We start from the raw sequence: 12,595 nt of genomic DNA on the forward strand, positions 1-12,595 counted from the left end.
CTTTTTTTTAGTTTTTATATTTTTCATTATTATGAACAAGTTGGAAATGTTTAAGTTCCAACCAGCCGTGCTATTTGTCTACACAGTTTCTTGTGAGTGTAGAGGCAACTGTTGTTGATGGTAGAGGGATTGTATCTGCTAATGAGTTGCTTATGTGTGTGCCAGATGTTGTCTATTTGCCGTAATATTGATAGAATAAGCACAGTTCAATAAAATTCAACTTTATTGCAGAATTAAGATGAATTTTCTAAGCTTTTAACAGATATCTTAAATGGAACATTTTACTTGAACAGAAACATTGAACACATAAACATAGTTCTCAAGACATTTCTGAAATAAGATTGTAGGTTAAGTACAATGGTTTGTTGATCTCTGAACACACATAGTGTCTTGAAATAGTTGTCTTGACCATGTAAGTTGTCTTCTGACCTATAATAATGAGGTCAAATGGCACACATGGTAAAATGGTAGAGATATAGAAAACATTAGAAGCAATGTGTTCATTTTTCAAAATATTTTTGCTTCCAAAATTATTTTTATAGTTCTGATACACACAATCTGATACATACAATCTCTTGCAAAACAGCTGTAGACTTCAATAAGGCTTGGTCTTTTATCATGTGTCTTCTGTCAGCAAACCAAATAGTGAAGCGAAAAATTGTTTTATTTCCTTCCTTCCTTCTTTTATTTCCCTCCCTTTTTTTTCCCCATTGAATGTAGTTTTTGACAGTTTGCCTCCTGCACACTACAAGGAGACAATGAACAATATACTTGTGTGGATGCAGCAGTCAGAAACTAAACTCTCCATGCCTCAGGTTGCAATTGCTGAATATGAAATCATGGAGCAGAGACTCAGGGAGTTCAAGGTGAGTGATCAAGCTGTGGGCAAAAATGTCTCAAATGAGAAGTTTAGAAGAACAGAACTCTAGTTTGGTACATGAAGCTGCTGAAGCCTGTGGAACTTGAGTAAATAATGCTCATTTTGGTTTTAGGCCAGGGCTTCAGGAGACGTTGGTTGCTTGCTTATATTGATTCCTGAAGTTAAGGAATTTAAAATGGTGTTCACCATTGAAAGCAATTTTATAAGATATTGAAAATGTTAAGGAAAAGCCCTTGTTTGTCCCCATGGTATATAAAATATTCCTTTGATGATAATTCTGGTAATGAAACATAGGTTTAGGTAATTTCATTTTCCAGTGCTGACATGAAAACTATTCTGATTTGCAAAATGCAGCATAGTCTTTTGACAGGTTTCCTGTCAAATTTACAAGTATACAAATGTGGAACAAATTTTGCCAGTGGGTACAAACCTTCCCTGTATCTCAATGTCTGACAGAGTTTCTACTCTCGGATAGCTAATGAACATATTGTTTGATGAATATTCAGAAATAAAATGTAGATTATAGAAAAACAAAAACTTGATTAAGTAAATTTGGGCTGAGAATTCCAAAAGTTTTGAGAAGTTATAAAAAATGTTGTCTCACAGAATCAGTTCTCTAAGTTTATTCTTTTTCTCTATGTTCTGGTTCTTTTCTCTGGCTCTTTTGAAAGTGTCATTATGAGGGCCATAGCAAATTTCTGTCTCAAATTAATGAAGTGTATGTAGATCACATCTATTAACAGGTATAAATACCTCTGGTTATATTCTCAGTTCAACAAAAAAAAAGTTACATTGTATGAGAAAAGCAATTTCAGATTGCTCAGTAAATTATGTCATTGCATGTTTTAGCAAAGATGACCTCTTTGATTGTGAAACGAAGAATATTGCCTAGCACATGAATTACACTTTCTTCTTATTCACAGGCTCTCCAAAGTTCTCTGCAAGAGCAGCAGAAAGGCCTGACCTATCTCAGCACGACTGTGGAAGACCTGTCCAGGAAAGCCCCTGCAGAGGTCAGCCAGAGTTACCGATCCGAGGTTGAGGTGGTCCTTGGCCGCTGGAAGAAGCTCTCGGCACAGCTGGCAGAGCATTGCCAGAAGCTGGAGGAGCGCATGACCAAACTCCAGCGATTCCAGGTTAATCACACTTTTTCAGCCTCTGCTAATACCTGATGGCTTGTTGCTGTGGGACTAAGGCAGAACACATTTAGGTTCTTCCAGGAATTAACACCAAAGTGAGATGTCAAAACATGACAAAAACTTTATTTAAATGTCTGCTTGATTTTGATGAGTACAAGATTTTACTTTGAATTCTGATTTTGTGGCTGTTTCTGACTATGTTGTTTATTTAGCAAAAAGCTCTAATTTCATTAAAAATTGCAAATACTGTTCCTCTGCTTCTTTTTCAATGTAGCTGAAGCACTTATTCATGCATCTGAAGTAGCTGTACCATATTGATTTTAATGAATTCACTTGCATAATTAAAGTCACCTTTAATATAGTAGTATCTTGTCGGCAGTTTCCAGAAAGCAGAAGTGTATTTCAGGTATTTAGAATGGCAGCATTGGAACCACACCTGGGTGTCTGTGGGGCTGCTTCTCACTTTTTGCAGAGATGTTTCTCACTTTTTTACTTTTGTCCTCTGTCTGTCTGACATTTTTGCCCTTTCTTAACTACGTTGCCACTGAGCATCACTAGCTCATCACAATATCAGCTGTGTCCTGTGGTGATTGTACAGGGGGAAGCTGGAACTGTCTGTGTCCAGCTCAGGACAGCACCTGTCCTCTCCTCACAGATGTCATCCTACTCCCAAAACAGTGTCACATAAAAAAAGCAGGGCACTTTGCTTAAGAAATTCAAACTTTTGTCTTTTCCCTCCCCTCTGCCTCCTAACTTCACTCTGACCCCGTCACCAAATGTAGAGCTTTTCCCACTGGTCTTAAAAAGGTCCTGAGCATCATGACTGTGATGCAGTGTTCAAAGCAGCATGAGCTGTTGATGCACACAAATTTTACCCCTTATATTTATTGTTGAAAGCCCTCTGGTACACATCTAATATAAAAGTCATTCTCTTTTCAGCTCGTTGAATGACTTCTCATACAGATTATTGTTTTAGCTGCTGTAATTTATGGAATGCATCAGTATGGGATATGATGAAATCAGTGTTCATAAACAAAATGCATTTACAATCCGATTAAAAATGCGAGTCATACATTTGATCTTCATTGGTAGCAGGAGACTTATCTCTTTTTAAGTAAATCCCACCAGATAAATATTTTACCACATTAATGAACTAAAAGTATTCTTGTAAAGGTATTAAAGTTTCAGCATGAAATATGATTCTGAACTATTTTTACTGTTGGATAATGGGATGCACAGTAGATATTTCAACAGTGTTTTGGTAATTGCCATTCTGGAGTATACTGATAATTTTTGTATGATTAATTTTATTAATTCAGTTCATTTTCCATAATGGCCTGTGTTTTTTTTAAGTATATCAGTCACATTAGGGAAATGTTTCCTTTGGTTACTTGTCTCATAATAGTTACTAAGGCATATTTGTATACATTTTAGGACACAGTCTCTATTCTAGCATCCTTTTTTGTGCTTTATTTCAGCTTTACATTCAGCATGTAATATTGATATGTATTTCATTAGTGATAAAAACAGTTTGATGAAAAAAAATTCTAGAGTTTTTTTCTGTATATGTATTTTATTTTAATATATGCATCTGATTATCAAAGATGACATTTTGAGCTAATTTTAAGTGGTATTTTTTAAATTTCATTCTACTTTTCAAGTTATTAGATTACCTGTAATGTTGCCTGGACTGGTAGCATTTCCTCTTTTCAAGTATTTGATGTTCAGATTTTTTTGTTAACTGAAAGAGTAAAATAAAGGCTATGGAAATAATATTCCTATTCTAATGCTAGAAACAGTAAGTGAGAGACTCTGAAAGGACTCATTGAGTCATTTTATGATTTTAGTTTCTGAAGTGAATCTCTTTCAGTTACATTGGCTTTTTTCTTTCTGAATAGTAAAGATGTTTTTGTGTGTTGTGTTCTGGTAGAAAAATTGTCACTAAAGCATATAACTTCCAAAAGGAGTCTCAAGTTTGAATGAAAGCACAGAACATTTGATGGGTGAGCCTGAATTAAATGCCAAGTATGAGTAATCTGAAGCCATAGAAGGAACCAACGAACAAGCATGCAGTATCTAAACACAAATTATATCTAGAAGGCATAAATTTGAGAGCTATAAGGTTGTCTGCTCATAGACACATTAAACTTGGTCAGAAATGGTCAAAGTGCAGGTTAAAGTGTTGATGATGGACCCAGGTAAAATTGGTTTTACTTGTTTGCTGTGTTTGTATTTTCAGGCAGTTCAATAATGTTGAAATTACATTGCAATGAGTTTTAGTTGTTGTGTCAGGATGAATTACACTCTTGCCAGTCAGATTTTGTGTAATGCAATTAAATGTCTTTTTAATACACAGAATGACACTAGAACACTGAAGAAGTGGATGGCTGAAGTGGATGTTTTTCTGAAGGAAGAGTGGCCTGCCCTTGGAGACTCAGAAGCACTGGAAAAGCAACTTGAGCAATGTACAGTGAGTATTACCTGTCTGCTTGGCAGTTATTCACTTCTTCTCTATGAGCTGCATTTATACAGAAGTTACACAAATGATTACTCTTCCTAAAAATAAATTCATTTAGGCAGGGGATTGCCTTCTGCAGTGTATTTGAACCTTTTGCATGTCCTAGGTTTGAAGGAAAAATCAGTTAAAAAAAGGAAACTTTAATACCAGAAGGAGATACACAGTGACAATTTTTTAAAAAATGTATTTATAGCAGGATTGCACCAAAAAATACAGAAAATAATATGTAACTAGCCTCTAAAGTCAACTGTTTATTTACTTTGTTGAGCTTATGAGTGTTGATTTTTTTAAAAATCTGTATAATCTGTGCCAAAAGATCTTTTTTCTGTATCTGTTACTCATGTGATTTACAAACTTTTCAAATTGTATGAAAAGAACTTGCAGGTATTGTGAGTTATATCCATTCTTTTTTCAATAAAATTACAAGTTCCAGGATGATATCCCAGCAGATTTTTAAAGCATCATGAAATATTGGTACTTCCATCACAGGGTTTACAAATTCTTCTTCCTGTCCCAACAGAGTGTGTAAGTGCAGTGAATCTTGTAATCCATAATGGCCCCTGTCTATATAACCAATGGAATTTACAAGTCCTGTAAATGTTCTGGCAGGATGTGTAAATACTATGAAGCACTGCATACACAGTGATCTTACAGAGCTGCAAGTTCTCTCATACTTTCTCTTAGCCATTATTTAAATAAGAATTATAGCTATTTTTCAGCATTATAGTGGAATGTTCTTTCAGAAATGTGAATAAAAGATCTAGGTATTTCTCATGTTTTCAACCAACAGCAGGGAAACATTTTAAGAGATATATGTACCATAACATTTTATATGTATATATTTATAGTTCATACATAAAATTTAAAAATTACATAAGTTTATTTGGTACACAACAGCTTGCCACATTACAGTTGCTCATTCCTTTTAAATTTCTTTTCATAGATAAGTCTGTTGATTGTGCTCATTTAACTGGAGATCTGGATCCCAGACAAGTCAGAATCTCATGCAGACATATTTTCATAGGGATACTATATCTGAAACTTTGTGTGAATTCTGCTTGCTAAACTACTGCTCTTCCTTTAGGCTTTAGTAAATGATATCCAGACAATCCAGCCCAGTTTGAACAGTGTTAATGAGACTGGGAAGAAAATGAAGAGTGAAGCAGAGCCAGAATTTGCTTCCAGAATAGAGTCAGAGCTAAAGGATCTCAATGCTCAGTGGGACCACATTTGCCAACAGGTACCAAGCCTCCTGCTGTGAATGCTTCTTTTTAAATTAATCATCAGGGTTTTCATTGGCAGAATTTGTCCTTCTATCATATGTAGTAAATATGAAACTGAATTTAGACATATTGATTCAACTAATATTATACAGACTGTGATTTAGCCTGTAGCAGTATATGTAAAGTATATTTATTTATAGCACAATATCTTACTATTTTTATAACAAAGATATATACTAATAGAGCTAACAGCAGTATAATTTATGGCTCCTGAAAAACTAGATTTCTGAAGGTGTTGTTTAGGCATTTGCCAAAACAATCAAGTTCTGTACTTAGTTTTATGTTTTCTTGTACATTGTTCAAATTGCTTGTCATTACTCTGGATGAAAAATGACATTAAAGCAGTGAAGGGTTCATAATTGAATAACTCAGAATTAAGAGTACGTGCACATATGCATGTGTATAAATTAGTCTCCAGTAGTCACACAGATTTGAGAGAATGGGACATAACAGGAAAGGACAGTTCTTTTATTTTAGTTAAAGGCATTATTAATAAATAATTTTACAGAGTAAGGAAGCCAAAAATTACTCTTATTTCACTGATGGCATTTGGATTCTTATTCTTTATGACAGTTCAAATAATTTTTTTTTATGTTGTATTACCTTTAAATTTTTTCTACTTTCTCTTGTCTACCTTTTTAATGTAAATTTTTGTAAAAGTGTTACCTTTTAATGAAGTATAATATTTTCTGAAATTTTTATTATTCACTTTACACGTGAAAAATATTCTCTCTATATTTTTTATAAACATAAAAAAAAGGTGATCTTTGAAATCTGTAAGACATTTCATTGATCCAGTTTTGTAGTCTTTCCCCTTTCACTACCATGGAGTATTTAATTCCTTTTTTTGTGATATTAATAAGCTGGATACCTTTGAATTTCTCTCACAGAAATTTCAAGTATTACCTTACAAGAAGTCTGTCACAGTTCTCTTCAGACTTCCCTGAAAATCTGTCTGTAATAATTTCATTCAATACGAGGCACAAATTATTCCATCCCAGTGGGCATTTCTAACACAACTTCTTCAGTAACAGCTATTAAAATACATGAATAGTAAATACACAAATCAGTTTGGTTTGTAGAGGTTTCTTAAAAGACTTGGAAAAGTCAGCTTGGGTTGATATACATGCAGTTAATATGACTGTGAGAGCTGGCAATTAGCAGTCGTCATTTGCAATTCAGATGCTCTTTTCAGGTGATAGGAGATTACCTTCTCTTCTGGTGCTGGGACTGAGGAAGAGGCAATTTTGCAGAGCCACATACAATTCTGCTTTTATGCTTGCTGCTTGTTGCTCTATTTTGTTCTACAAATGTTAAACAACATTTATGTAGAACAGCATTTATGTTTAACAGCCAGTCCTCAAGGATGAGTAACAAACCAATAAATGTCAGAAATAAGACCAAATACTAAGAAAATTTCTCCTGATATTACTGAAAATAATGTTTACTGAAGCAGCACCACAGAGCAGAATATTAGAGCAATAAGCTCTGCAAGCCCAATTCTGAGAAATGGCACCAGTACAACTTACTGTTTTTGATGCAAACTTCTTAATACTGTTGAAAGATGGTAAATGCACAATTCGGAACAATTTTGAGAGGTTAATGCACAATGAATAGAATCAGAGAATGGTTTGGGATGGAGTTGATCTAAATTATTATCTAGTTCTAGTTCTATACATGAGCTGGATAATACAATTATGTGACCCCCATTTAGTGATTGGCAGATGATTTAACAGTAGTATTTTCCCCTTTAAGATAAATAGTTTCTTCCACTAGGAGATTGGGCTTTTTTCCTTACCTATTTTTAAGGTATTCACCTTTCTGAGACATTCTTAAATGACTTAATCAACAGAAGAAAGATATGCATATTGCTTTATTCTCTAGTGAGTTGCATTTGAACTAGTTAGAAGGTCATCTGACTTTATAGCTCAAGAGCCTTTAGTTTCATCCTTGAATGTGCTTTCAAAATCTCCTGTGGTTATTCTTTCTACATTTCACAGAAGATAATCCCTGGGAGATGTTCTTTTCCACAGCTGTTTTCTGATGACCTCAGCATATGGTGTAGATTCTCATTCTAGTATCACAACAAACTCATTCTGCAGAGCCATGATTTGCTAAAAAAGGATGTATACAAATGTAGTACTTTTTTGATTGTTTGTTATTAATATCTACCTAATTACTAGTTAACATCTGCCTAATAACAACAATTTTATTATAGGATTTAATTTGATTCTTTTCAGGCTAAAACGTTTTCAAGTTTGTACAGTAGTTTTACTTCAAGTACTATTCAATCTTTTCTTTCCTAAAGGCCTATGCTAAGAAGACTGCATTAAAAGGTGGTTTGGATAAGACTGTGAGTCTCAGAAAAGATTTGTCAGAGATGCACGAGTGGATAACACAAGCTGAGGAAGAATATCTGGAAAGAGATTTTGAGTATAAAACACCTGATGAGTTACAGAAAGCTGTTGAGGAACTGAAGGTAAAAGATAAACTAATTCCTTAAGCTGTGTTCAAACTTATTTTTAAAGCTCTCATTGCAAAGAAAGTCTACTCTTTCTTTTAGGAAAATGCCTTTTCAGATCTAGGTGGTTTAAAGCAATTTCTATTTGGAATATGCTAGAAGATATTTGATTTTCTTCAACACTGCATTGCTTTTTTTTCCTATTTGCTTTATTGGATATTGATTTGGATGTAGCTTCAACATTCTTTTAATTAAGGAATAATTCCTAAAATTTGGCTGTTAGCAGCAGTAGGGTGAAATCAGTTTTATGTCTTATCTTTGGATTAGAATGAGCAGAAAAAAAATAGGACGTTAGGATGCATCTTGGTGTGTGCTATGTATGAATACTATATCTTAAATGTAGGAATATAGAAAGAGCATGTTTTGATCTCAATTAATAATGTTTCCTTCATGTGGGATGAACATGGCCTTTGGACAAAATGACTAATTTGTGATACATGCTTGAATACACTCTTGCTAAAGCCACTGGATGTGGGATTATTTCTTATTTCAAAGGTGAATTGTTTGGCTTGTGCTATTCCGGAAGCCAGATTATGACCTGATTGTCATCATATATATAGCTTTGACAACCTGTTGAACACTTTGTTTGTAAACTGTTCATTTTCCATGTTTTTTTCTAGTGTTTGAGAGTTTCAGACCATGCAACTGATGATCTCTTTATTTACTGACACAAATAATTTGCTGCCAGTCAGAGTACACATAATATAAGGAAATTTATGGAACAACTCAATTGTAAATGAGACAAATATCAAAATTAAATATCTGCTTTAGAGTTTTTTTTTAGTAACTAAATAGCAAAACTCAATTTTATACATTGCACTGCATATTAAAACAGGTAAAATGTATAGTTTTATATACAATCACCTTTATGGATTCCTAGTAGATATTCTGTACCCAGATGAAGTACAGCCATGTTCAGACTGTGGCACCTTGACCTAGGAAATTATCAGATCATTTGTCATGAGGTCACAACAGAGAAAATCTGGACCAGAATTTTGTGTTCATTCTGCAGCTCATTTCTTCCCACAGCTTGAGAAGAGGAAAGTCAAGAGCAACCTTGTAAACTTCCTCTATCAATGGCAGCCTGATCACAGTTCTTCTGGTTCATGAACTTACAGACCCAGAGAGGGAAAAAATGTTGTCAGGAATATGGTTTTGATTTGATGTTTTTTGGGCAGGGAGTTCTCATTGTAAATTCCTGTGAAGGCCCTTAGGCACTGATGACACTTTTTATAGCATCACTATGTTTCCAGTTGTGATATGATTCCAGTCATAGACACCAGAAAACACTCAGAGGAAACAGTACTAGGTATGAAAATCTTTTTCATGAGACCATATAACAAGGGAGGGAGGAGCAAAAGCATGGGATATACAATAGAGAAAAAAATATTTTCTGTCTTTCTTTTTAAATGCAAGACAATGATAGTGACAAAAAGTATCTTTTTTTTTTTTTTGGCCATTCTTGTGATTTTACCATTAAATCTGGATAGATGAATTTGTAACACAACAGATTTTTTTTTCTTTTTTTGGTCATTTGTGGTTCATAACTTAGGATGCTAAATGTGCTTGGAGCACTTCTGGGAGGAAAAAATAAGTACTGAAAGGTTCCATTAGTCTGAGAGCTCCAGAATACTAGATCATTGTGAGATGTTAAATTGTATTGATTATTGTGTATTGGCAACAAAATTAAACCAAAGTTTTTTAGATGTATTCAAGATTATTTCAGAAAGTCTGGGAATTAAATGTCTCCTGTTATGTTTTGTTTTGTTGTAGTGTTGTTTGTGTGTCTAGAATTCTGTCAGAGAATGCTTATACTTATTAGCAATAACTTCCCTTCTTAAATCAGGACTACATCTTCTCTTTTCTTCCTTTCCAGAGAGCAAAGGAGGAAGCCCTGCAGAAAGAAGTGAAAGTGAAGCTTATTACAGATTCCGTGAATAACTTTATAGCAAAGGCTCCACCTGCAGCTCATGAGGCTTTGAAAAAGGAGCTTGATGTTCTAATTACCAGCTACCAGCAACTCTGCAGCAGGCTGAATGGAAAGTGGAAGACTTTGGAGGTTTGATATCTTGTCAGTCATGTATTTATAGCCCTTCTAGCTGCAGGAAGTAAGGTGGAGAGCACAGCTATATTATCAAATGGGATCGTGGGTAGCCCAGGGCTATCCTCGCTTTATGAGCCGTATACTAAATACCCCATGTTATGAGCTACACACAAAGTTATTTTGAGATATCTGCTGGAGAGCTGTATTGCAAGAGAAAACTGAAACGTGGTTCTTAGGTCAGAGACAACAATGGCTGCTCAATGTTCTTATCCCTTCTGAGATCAAGCCAGGAATCTGGCTTTGTAGCAGCCCTGTGATGTTCCCTTCATCAGCTCCTCTAGAGTTTATTCCATGGCTAAGGTTTTTGACTGAGTGGCCCTGGAGCTGGTCAGGTGATATTATCTCAGCATGGGAATAGCACATGCTCTGCTGGCAAACTGAATATTTCTCATGCATTTTGAGTTGACCCTACCATTTTTGCCAACTCCATTGCAGATTCTTGCCATGGGACTATTTTAATTTTATACAGTACTATAGACGAATTAGGTATAATTTTTTTTGTTAATGGTGCAAGTGCTAAATTTTGTTTGTGAATAATTTGCAAGAGCTAACCTCATACAGGAAGATAATGTACCAGAGTAAAATTTATGTTGTCTAAATTTCACTGTGGAAAATTAGGTGTGTAGTCTAAACTGGTAATCTGTATTTACTCTGATCATCAGTGATGTGTTGTTGCATGTTAACATCCCTCTATAACCCTCGTTTGGTGTGAGCAAAGTTGGCTGAGATGAATTGCGCTCTGGAAAGCTTGATCTGCCAAGAGTGTAATGCATTTCAATAACGTTATTTTAAATTGTACCAAAAAAAAAAAAAAAGGAACAAAAAAGATTATTTATGGATAATTTAAATGTTTTGTTTGTGTATAAAGTGCCATTTTTATCTGCTTATTTAAGTATCTTCAGGCATTGCATAAATAAAATATTAGACAATAATTTAATTTCAGGAGAATAAGAACATTTCACAACATTATGTTTAGTACTCGAGCACTTAAAAGATCTATAAATTGCACTAAATGTGGTTTAGAATTAATTTCCATAGAGATTTCAGTCTGAATTCTTAAAAGCTGACATTTTATGGACCTGTGATTTCAGCAATTAATATATAGAATATATAAGGACTCTAAGTGCATTTTTATAATAAAGACATAAATTTCTAACATGGGTCTTTAAAAATTCTGCTCACTTTTATATTTAAATAAGAAAATTTTACAGAAAACATATAAAATGGATAATACATGAAAATGAAGATTCAAGTTGTGTTTTGCAGAAGAGTTCACTTTTTCATATTATTTTCTGTGGTTTTGCTGTGTTTAATCAAAATAATGTTTGTCTTCTATATTAATTTGGATCAGATGAGTGCTGGTAAATAAAATCAACTACACGGTCCCATAAGCTTCAGATATCAGCCATGTTGCTTTGGGGAAAATGTTGCTTTGGGAATGAATGCTTTCAGTATTTTAATGACTAAAAATTTCCTGTGAAATTTTCAATCTAAATAAACCTTTTCTTCATCAGGAGGTATGGGCATGTTGGCGCGAATTATTGTCATATTTGGATGCAGAAAATAAATGGTTGAATGAGATTGAAATGAAACTCAAAGCAACTGAAAATGTCCAGGGAGGTGCAGAAGAGATTTCTGAGTGTTTAGATGTAAGTGCTGACTTCAATAATAACCACATCAGATGTGTTCATAAATGGTAAATTTCATGTCATTCTAAACAAACTATGAACTAACATCACCCATGAACAAGGTGCAGAATATTTCAAAACTCTTAAGTTCTTACTAGATTCAACAAATGAGGTTTTGAATTCAAATCCACCTAAATCAAACAATAATTAAATGTGTTGTGCTGGGTGTCACAGACAGTACTGGTAATGATAAAATAAACATTCTTAAAAAAAAAAATACTTCAGTCAGTCAAAAAGTTGTTAAATGCTTCAGAGAGGGCAAGTTTTCATCATAGCAGTGCAACTTTGTTTATTATTCTTAATTTTTATCATGGAGCTTTTAAAATCAGTAGAAATTAAATTAATGCTTGTAGTGCATCAAAATACAAAATACTGCATTGATAATCCATTTTTGCTATAGAATTTCATCCATTTAGATACTCAAGCAGGTTTTTAATATTAAGGTACAAGTTCTGTCACGGA

The 12,595-nt window shown here is 34.1% G+C and overlaps 1 protein-coding gene across 1 annotated transcript in view; it reads left to right on the forward strand.

Moving 5' to 3' along the window:
- LOC128783063 (dystrophin-like) overlaps positions 1-12,595 on the forward strand; it is a 74,597-nt gene that overhangs the window by 16,162 nt on the left and 45,840 nt on the right. Inside the window, exons 4-10 of the mRNA XM_053933674.1 lie at positions 721-866; positions 1,804-2,016; positions 4,376-4,489; positions 5,622-5,777; positions 8,129-8,299; positions 10,218-10,400; positions 11,960-12,094. Of these exons, the coding sequence (XP_053789649.1) occupies positions 721-866; positions 1,804-2,016; positions 4,376-4,489; positions 5,622-5,777; positions 8,129-8,299; positions 10,218-10,400; positions 11,960-12,094 (1,118 nt within the window). The remainder of the gene's footprint in view (positions 1-720; positions 867-1,803; positions 2,017-4,375; positions 4,490-5,621; positions 5,778-8,128; positions 8,300-10,217; positions 10,401-11,959; positions 12,095-12,595) is intronic.

The sequence above is a fragment of the Vidua chalybeata genome, chromosome 2, assembly GCF_026979565.1.
Source record: "Vidua chalybeata isolate OUT-0048 chromosome 2, bVidCha1 merged haplotype, whole genome shotgun sequence".
In the NCBI taxonomy this organism is placed as follows: domain Eukaryota; kingdom Metazoa; phylum Chordata; class Aves; order Passeriformes; family Viduidae; genus Vidua; species Vidua chalybeata.